This window comes from Chelonia mydas, chromosome 9, assembly GCF_015237465.2.
Source record: "Chelonia mydas isolate rCheMyd1 chromosome 9, rCheMyd1.pri.v2, whole genome shotgun sequence".
Classification (NCBI taxonomy): domain Eukaryota; kingdom Metazoa; phylum Chordata; order Testudines; family Cheloniidae; genus Chelonia; species Chelonia mydas.
In genome coordinates, this window is record NC_057855.1 from 89,895,507 (window position 1) to 89,904,920 (window position 9,414).

General features: G+C 44.4%; 1 protein-coding gene across 1 annotated transcript; it reads right to left on the reverse strand.

Moving 5' to 3' along the window:
• Positions 1–705: 705 nt before the first annotated feature.
• Positions 706–6,758, reverse strand: VMA21 (vacuolar ATPase assembly factor VMA21). Its single transcript, XM_007060104.4, has 3 exons — positions 6,617–6,758; positions 4,489–4,598; positions 706–3,017 (listed from the first exon to the last, which is right to left on the reverse strand). The coding sequence occupies exons 1-3, from the start codon at positions 6,655–6,657 to the stop codon at positions 2,875–2,877; spliced, it is 294 nt and encodes a 97-aa protein (XP_007060166.1). The 5' UTR covers positions 6,658–6,758; the 3' UTR covers positions 706–2,874.
• Between the last annotated feature and the right edge of the window lie 2,656 nt (positions 6,759–9,414).

The following is a 9,414-nucleotide window of genomic DNA, read 5'->3' on the forward strand; positions in this document are numbered from 1 at the left end:
AAGTAGGCCATGAAATCAGTTTAAACAGACCAATTCTTACAGTGAGTTTAACACAGAGCTCATTAAGTCTGTTTGAGCCCCACTATGGATGTGGGCTATATTCTTTAAGCTCTTTTGTAACTTCTCAGGTTCTACACCTCTTATTTTTCTTCTTTCAATATTGCTCTTTTCAGTGTCACATGCCTAGATGGGGTGTTCAGCTTCTTTGCTTTGCTCTGCTCAGTTGTTGTTTCCACTGTCCCTATACTCAAAACTCTGGTCTTACTTTCCCTAAGGAGGCCTTTTAAAAACCAAGATGTTCTGCTTATGAGGAAATAAAAATCTTATCAACGGACTACTCACATTTTCACTATGAATAGCTGAAACATATTTAAGCTACGGTCCTCTGGAACTTTTCAGTACCTCTACTTTTTTGTGACTAGCCAAGTATGGTAAGCAATTCTAATTCCACGGAAATGTAATTTTAGGGTCTAGTGACCCCTGACAGCACAAACACCTGGATATAACATTGTACACAGAATCAATGAAGCACAGCAGAGCCCTCATTTTCAGACTATTATAAATGGAGTAAAGTTAATTCTGTATGTTGCTGTAGCTAATCTGTTCATTATAAATCATGTTATTACATGAGCAGCATTAGCAGGACGATGATTGAGAAATAATTCAGCTAGAGTATTTACGTTTACTAAGCCTCGGTACTGGAACTCAGTGAATGATAATTCTTTATTAAAGGAATCTTATATAACATGGGGGTACATACAGTGGGGAATGGGGATCTCTCAGAATGGCATCTTACAAAATAAATCTGCATTTCAAATAGCTACAGTATCCTTCTCTAGTGTGCCAGCAACACTGGACTTCCAGACTGGAAAAGTTAATGTTTCAGACATGAGATTTAAAAATTGATTTGTGGCTAATCTGAAGCTAACATGCAGTATGCTTCACTTTTAGGGCTTGCTCCTAAACATTAGTACATAGACTGTGACCCACCCACCCCTATCTATTGTGCACATAAGCCCAAATAGTTGATCTACCATATTCGTGGTCTGCAGACCACAAGTGTGGGTACAAACAATCCAATTCCCACATCAACCCACAATCCCTTTGAAACTGTAGGAACATGATACAAGTGAAACAGGAAAAGCAAAGTCACAAAGCGCCTTTAAAAAAAAAATGTATAGGAAAGGCTATGCATTACTGTAATCTTAGGAAAAATGCTGCTCCACACAGCATTTTGTATAGTTAATACAAAAGCAGAATGAAACTCAGGATAATGATCTGTTAGACATATTTCATCCTGATGTGACTTTAGGTAAAGCCCCTTTCCTTCCAAGAGGATAGAAAATTAGAACAAGTTCATTTCTTTCATGATTCAACAAAATAAGCAAAGTGGATATCTGTCATGGAAGAGGTAGTGATGATAAAACATGGTCACCATTATGTTTTATTTAATAGTGGACAAAAGTTTTAAGAGTATTGCTTTAGCTGGCTTTCTCCCCTTAAATCTCACTTGTTCCTCCAGCACATCTCCCAAACACACTCTTCAATGTATTTTGTCCATGATTGCACCATAAGAAATATCCAACACATTCAATTAGCAGTGGGAGGTGGCTGAAAGCGAGACTTGTTTAGGAGCAACTGCAACTTAGTATGGTCATTGGAAAGAAAACAATAGGCAGTTCTCCTTTGTATCAAAGCTTCAAGGTGGTAAGAGTGGAAGGATGAGCAGGTCAGGATTACCGAAATCTTCTAGAGATACTGAAAATGTCAGTTGAGAGAAAAGTCAGTAAAAAAAAAAAAAAAATGCAACAAGCCAAAATTTAAAAATGACAAAACTAAAAGCTGTTCACTATGAAACAGAAGACACCAACTGAATTTTCTGACCACCTTGCTAAGCTGCTATGACATTACTCCCAAACATGCCTTTGTAGGAGATTTATTGCATTTCTTGGGAGGTTACTTTCATCTATTTGGTCTTAAGCCTTAAGTTCACCACCCCAGCTGCAGCAGAATCCCTCAAATGCATTTGCCATAGCTTATTGAAGCAGTAAGACACCATATTACATGGTTCCTTGTAGTTTATGAAATAACTTTTCCTGGAAATGAATGGTAAGAGTCAGAAAATGTTTTGATACAAGCTAATGATTTTCAGGGAGCTTGAGATATGTCTAATAGTGAAATTTTAAGAGTGCATCCTCTATTCTGTTGTTCTGATAGCTCACAGTTCCCATAAAACATTAACAAGCCACTCTCCAATATGCAAGGTCTTTAGCTCTCAAGAGCTGCCTTTTAGGATTATGTAAGAAACATTCTCTTCCTATTCTTCCACTATAAATGTAAACTGTACACTCATGCTACTATGGCTGAGGAGCACAAAGTGCTGCTCAATTTGATTCCATGTTTCTAAAACTGACCATCCACCCAGAGCAAGTGGGAATCAAATCTACTCTGTTTTAGTCCTACTAGAATGTTACTCAGCCTTTTAAACCGGTAACTTAACATTAGCAATACATAATTTCGCTTCATAACTGACCCATGTGTGTCTCAATTTCTGTGTCTTGTTAGCAGGTCAGAACTGTAAAAAAACCCCAAACTTGTTGTACACATACAAAATACACATTCCTTCTAGTCACTCCACTCCAATTTCAGGTAAAGGCTTCTCCAACTTTGCCAAGCTGAGGTTGATTTAAATTATAAATGGTCACCCTTCAACACATTACTAGTATTCAGCTGAGATGAGCACGAATCTTGGACTATTCACACACAGGCATTCAGAGCCCAGAGGCATTAACTTCTGTTTTGCACAAGAATGTTTTCACTCCATCCACAAATATCCAGTCTCCAGTCTGTGGATATCAGATGGTGATGCTTGCTTTAGTCCTGCTTGCCTTCACGCCACTGGCGAGACCCTTCATTCCAAGCTACATAGACAAAGAGAGCAAGTACCACATGAACAGTAACTACAGCGACGATGGCAGCATAAAAATAGCTGTCTCTGTTGGACATTCCCAAGGTACCTGAGAAGACAGACAAAAAGCACACTAATTTAAAGGAATTCTGAGTGTTTCTATTAAGGCAGAACAATAACTTGCAATTGTTTAAAGAGGCCCAATTTATTACATATTTATTATATCAAGGGTAGGATAGACAGAGCAATAGGTCAGCATTTACAGTTATTAATGAGACTTGGCTAGTATGTTACAATTGGGATGCAAGATAACGAAACTGCTTTTTGCCTGTTTCCTTTGAGGTACTAGTTAACTTTTGGAAATACAGGATTTTAGATCTTTAAAGTGTTCTACACATATTCTTCTGCCATCCTCCAACATCAGACCTCAACATCCCTGTCAACTGAGTATTGTTTTCTTTTTATCGATGGGGAAAACTGAGGACCAGAGGTTAAGATATTTGCCTATGGTCAGACAGTCAATGGTACAGCCATGATTAGAACTTAGGATTCCTGACTTCCATGCTCAGGCCACTAGACAAACCATGCTTCCTCATCAGAAGTACTGTGTGTATTAGATAAGTGGGAAACTATATGAATGGTTCCCATATAATACAAGATTTAAGATATTAGAGCTATTTCCAATACATCATTCTTTCCAGCCTAACACAAAGTGTCATTGTTGGTAGAGCTTGTTGTAACCGAAAAGAATGTCTTCAGAAAAGTCAACATATCAAGAAAATAGGAAACTAAACAGTTTTTTCTGAATCTTTTATTCCATTTCTATTCACAACCACAATGATTGAACGAAACAATGTGGTTTTTGGGAGGCCTTTAAACAGTCACATATTCCTCAGCTGCTCTTGTCTTAAGAGGGAAGTTCTATTTTTGTCTTCAGAAAGACAGTTATGCAGCATCAGAAAGTTCTGCTGGTTTGTTCATTTTTCCTGTTGCAGAATCAGAGACAGGCTTTGGTTGGTTGTCAGCAATTTAACAGAGCCCTGGCTCCACAGCACAAGTTTCATCCTCAACCTTCAGGAAGGTGGAGAGAATGAAATTCTTCAAGCAACAGAATTCAAAATCTGAAGCTCTTAGGGTTTGAATGAAATGTTTATATTTATAAACATACTAAGCGATTTTTTTTTTTTTTTTAAAGTTAAAGACATGGGGCTAGAGAAGGACAGAATTATACCATTCTGAATGTCACTTGATGGCTTATGCTGTTACAAGAAAAGCTTCACAGAACAATTTCGACGCGCATCACCACTGCAGCCTTTCAAGTATTCGCTACACAGCTGAAACTCAGATTTTACACTCTGCATAAGCCACTGAAATAAATTTGTTCTCGTTTGCACCCAAAACCTTGAATATCACAACCTTTAATGTTTCCAGCCCCATATTCCAAGAGGGTTCTCTGTCTAATCGAATGCATTCAGTTTGTGAAAAGAAATGGTACTAGAGAAAGAAAGGACAAAAAACTAGGATTTTAGGTCTGAGGCTTTGTCTCTTAAAAATGTTCTGTTTAGCAGGAACAGAATTACCTTCAAATACATAAGCCTTTGAAGAGAAGTACAGCCCAATAGGTAATAAGATCATCAGAGCTGTGAAGAACAGAAGCGTTCTTAGAGTTGATGTTAACGAGCCCTCATTTCTGAAATGAACAAGAACAGCTGTAACAAAACAAAGTCACATAACACATCTAACATAGTGCATCAGATTTCCTTCAAGGGGAGAAATACAAACTGTTGGTTTTAAAGAACTTTCTTTGCATTTGCTGTTTGGAAGATACCAGAAATTAAGCTTTGTATTCAAAGCTGGTATTTGAACATCTTTTTGTTCAGATGTATTTCAGGGTCAAATTCTGCCATTAAACAGTTATAACAAGAAATAAAGTTATTTTAGTATATTAAAAAAAAATAAATGCCTGCTAAAGCATCAAAGGGACCTTCATCGACTTAAAAAAAAATCATTCTTATCAATGCTTTTTTACTTGAAGCATTACACAAATCAGTCCATGTTGCTGACTATGTATCATTCCCCCCTTTTATAGTAGGGGGGTCTCTCCCACAAGCAGAGATGAGAAAAAAAGTTTGTAAGACGGCAAAATATGATTAGGACCATAAAATTGACAAGGAGATTTAGAGGCAGGTGTAGTACCTAAGAACAACTTTCAACACTTAATTGTCTAGAACTCAGGTTCTTTTTTATTATCCCAATATCACTGCCATTCAACACTATTTTTTTAAGTTTCCATTAATTTAAATTCCATTCAGAAAACAGGATGGAGCAAAAAAGTATCAATTTATTTTAGCTGCAACAAATTAAAGTTAAAATATAAAGCTAATATTATAGCTAAACCTCTTTGACTGGGCACCTGAATTATAGACCAATATCAGAACATCTCTAGGAACAAAAAGTTTGGTTGCTACTATAAAGTTAACAGAGCTTGCAAAAAAAAAAAAACAACAGTAGCAGGGTTAAGTACAATTTGGTCAGTAAAAACAAGGAAAAGAATGCCCTTAATCAACTGCATTTGGTGTGTCAGGACAAGGTGTGTATCTCTATATACACCAGCTACAACTTGTTTTTGCATTTGCTTTTGCTAGCTCTTACACCAAACTAAGTAAGTATTTACTCCAAAATAAAACGATCTAACCAGCCAAGCAATCTGTGGCCTACTTCCAAAACCTACAAGAGTCAATGTCAGTGTGTCCTCACAGGGGAGCCCTTCATTTTGAAACATGAAGGTCCGTCAAAAGCAAGTTAAGCCAGGGATTCTTAATACTACTACTTAGCACCTGCCCAGAACTTTTCACATGTAAACTTCCATAGATCTATCAAAAGATCTCTTTCCATATGGAGAAATTAATGGCTAGTCTACATTTAAAATACATTGGTTAGGATGGGTTGTTTTTTTGTTTTGCCAACATAATTATACCAGCAAAAGCCCTAGTGTAGATGCAATTATACTGGTTATAAAGGTGCCTTACACTAGTACAGCTTATTCCGATTTGGGAACCAAAATAAGCTAAATTAGTATAAATTCATCCAAACAAGGGGGATTCTCCCTGCTTTAACTACCCCAGTATATTGAAAGTAGCCACATATTGTAGTGTAGAGAAGCCTCAAGACAGAGCTCAAGTAGCCTGCCCGAGGTTAGACAGCAGGCCCCAAGCCCACCTGTGTGCAGTGGGTTACAGCCGGGCTCTCTGGGCTGGAATGCGGTCAGGACCCTCGCTGCGCGTCCCGTGGAAGGGGCGGGAAACTCGGGCCTTCCCAGCACTCACCCTTCAGACGCCCCAGCTTTCCGCGCAACGCTGCGACCCCTGCCCCAAGGGAAGCACCTGGTGCCGCTTACTCAACTCCTGCCCCTGCCCCGGGTCACGCAGCAACTCGGAGCTCCAGGTTTCTCTTCCCTCCCTTCCAGCGCCCCAGCCTGGGCATGGACCCGGGAGCCACCAGCCATGGCAGGGCCGGGCGCGGTCAGGCGACCCCAGCGGGGCCGGGCAGGCCCGACAGCGAGGCCCGGTGACACCCCGGGACCCAGGGCAGGGGCTCCAACGCCGCCGGCAGCCACTGGGCCAGAGACGAGCCCGGCCCGGCCCTGCAGCTCCCCGGCCCGAGACTCGCCCGGACCGGGGGCTTCCCCTCCCCCCGCTCCGTACTCACTGCCCGAGCTCCGGGGGCGCCGCTTTATCGTAGCGCTCCATCGCAGCGACCCGCCGCCTTCCTCAGCTCGCTCTACTTCCGGTCAGCTGACCCCCCCGCGCGTATCATGTGACCCGTCGGGGGCTGGTTTTCAGGCTCGCACCGCCCACTCGGGGAGAGGGGGCGGGGACGTTCCAAGGGCTGCTGAGGCCACGCCCCCCCACAGGGGAGCGGCTGCGGGCGGGGCCGCGCTGGGCGGTCTGCGCTCCCCAGCCCGGGCCGTGGCTGCAGCCCCCCGGCGGGGTGCGTAGCTGCCCCCCAGCGCTGCACAGCACCCCGCCTAATACAGCACCTGGAAACCTCCCTGTCCCCCATTTTACCAAGAGGGAAACTGAGGCTCGGGGAGGTCAGCGGCGCTGCTGGGGCCCGACTGAGGCAAGAGGGCGTGAGGCCCGCTAGGTCCTGTGCCTTAGCCCCAAGAGCAACGTGACAGCCTCTGTCAAGCTGTACCCATCCTGTGATCCAGCCCTCTGTAAACGGGGGAATCCTCCCGCTATTGTGGGGAACTTTCCTGGCTTCTGCACTACCCCGATGAAATGGGCTAGTGAAAGGATCTGAGTCGTCGCTCCCACTTCCTTTACCCAGTGGCCTCCCTGCCCTTGAGGACTCCCCTTCCACTCTCCTGCCTGGCAGAGTCCTCGTAACCCCAACAAGGCTGGGCCCAGGATTCCTGGGGGGCTCGACCCCCAACCCTGCTGTGGTCACCTAGGACAGGGGCTAGGGTGTCCCCACTCCGGGGTACTCTCTCTGCACTGGGCACGTCCCTGACCCACTGACCATTACATACAAGTTAAAGCAAAGTTATTTAATCAACAATTAATTTTAAAAAGAATAAGGAAAAATGGGAAAGGTTAAAGGAAACACATCACTCCGCTCTGTGGAAGGGAACATCACAAACAGTGTCTCTGGAATGTCCGGGCAGTTCACAGTCTGCTCCTTGTAAGTCCCAGGCCTCCTGCTCAGGCCCTGGCTGTGCTGCAGGGATGCTGTGGGTTGGACACTTGCTCTGGTAGTGGCCACACGCTCTCAGGCTCTAAGTGGTAGGACCCTTCTTCCCAGTGTCGCCCCCGCCCTGTCGGGGTTACGATCCAAGCTTGGCCTGCAGAGCCTCTTGGCTGAGGCATCTCCCTGTTCTGGGCCTGCTGCCCAGGGTCCCCCTCGGTCTCCCCAGCTGCTCACTGCACCCAGCTCCGGACTGCTCCAGCCCCAGCTCCACCACCCTGTCTCTGCACTACTGCTGCTCTGCCTCCAGCTCCCTGGGCTGCTCCTTTGGCCCCTCTGGCTCTGGTTGCTGCAGCTCTGCTCCCAAGACAGGTCTGCTCTGCAGGCTGCTTCTGTGACTCTGCTCCCAGCACTGACCTGCTTCCTGGGCTGCTTTTCTGGTCCCTCTGGATCTGGCACAGCTCTGCTCCCAGCTTAGCTTGGGCCCCTGCTTTCTCCTTAGCTCGGCCCCACTCTGTCTGACGCAGGCAAATCCAGCTCACATGGAGGACGGGACCTCCCTGGCCTTCTGGCTCCCTGATTAGCCTGCCCGCCCTGTCATTCAGGCTGACCTGGAGAATTGGCCTCTCCCCATTGTTCCTGGGGGCTGTCAGTCTCAGGGTCCTGATTCCCCATCGACCCTTCCCCCTTTTTAGTACTGGGAGCTAGCAACTAAAACACCCCCAGTGAATGTTAGTAAGGGGGAACAGTCCCCTTACATTTATACTGGGCTCATTTCCCAACATTTCCTACAGCAGCACCCAGGTTCTCTCTGTAAGCTCCTTGGGGCAGCCCTTTGTCTCACACATGTGGCTGAGTATAGGGGCCTAAGGATTAGTGATGGTAGTAGAACAACATCATTCGAGAGAGACCCAAACCGAACACCTGGGGAAAGTTTGCGTTCAGATCTGAAATCATGCACTTCAGAGATGGACTGCTGGACACCGCCAGAGTCTTACTGGAAAAGAGACCCTGATGCGCCGCACCACCAGATGACTCTGCCAAGTGTTTCACATCATCCTCCAACTCAAACTCCTTGTCCACGACTTTGTCCGAAGGGTTAGGTCCACCCTCTGCTGCCTCAAGCCCTGCTGAAGTATCCATGGGGATCTTAGCGGTGGAGGTGGGGTCATTGAAATCCATCCATTTTTTAGGGATATGGGCCAAAAAACCCCAGAAAATATTAAATCAAAGGCCTTAACTGGTCATGATCACAGGGGAGAAATTCACCATTGCCCCCAAACAATATCTGATTTCTGCCCCCTCAAAACTGCATGCTTTTGCTTCCCTTTCTGGAGCCGCACAAGGGATCCCCTACAAGCTTGAGATGGAGTGAGGGGAAAAAGCATGCTAGGAATCAGGGAGGAGAGTTCAGGAGAGAGGATGAAGAACACAACCCAATTGGCCTTCCTGGTCTTTTTACCCAACAAGAAAACAAAGAGACAAGCTATAAAGACAAGATGATGAAAGATTTTACCATCAGTAGGGCAAGAGTGCTTGTCCTAATACGTCTCATTACTTCTCTGGTATATACATTCTAGTTTAAAGAGGAAGCATGAAAGCTGGTGTTTGAGAAGCTTAACAACAAGGCTTCATGTTAAATACAACTTTCTCCTGATGGGTGGAATATTTTACATGGGCAAAGGATGAGGTACATGAGTCTTGTAAATGTAAAGTAAGTAGTAGTTAATACTGCCCGGCCTTTTAACAATCCTGCTCATGAGGAATGTGTTAAGAATTAAATTGGGTGGTTAAAATAAATGAACACAAGTAGGTGG

Bases quoted from the DNA above. Each gene is read 5' to 3' on its own strand.
- VMA21 (XM_007060104.4), bottom strand. From the start codon at position 6,657: ATGGAGCGCTACGATAAAGCGGCGCCCCCGGAGCTCGGGCA. The intron at 4,599-6,616 runs GTGAGTACGGAG...TGTTCATTTCAG, and splicing joins GCGCCCCCGGAGCTCGGGCA to AAATGAGGGCTCGTTAACAT. The intron at 3,018-4,488 runs GTAATTCTGTTC...CTGTCTTCTCAG, and splicing joins AAAGGCTTATGTATTTGAAG to GTACCTTGGGAATGTCCAAC.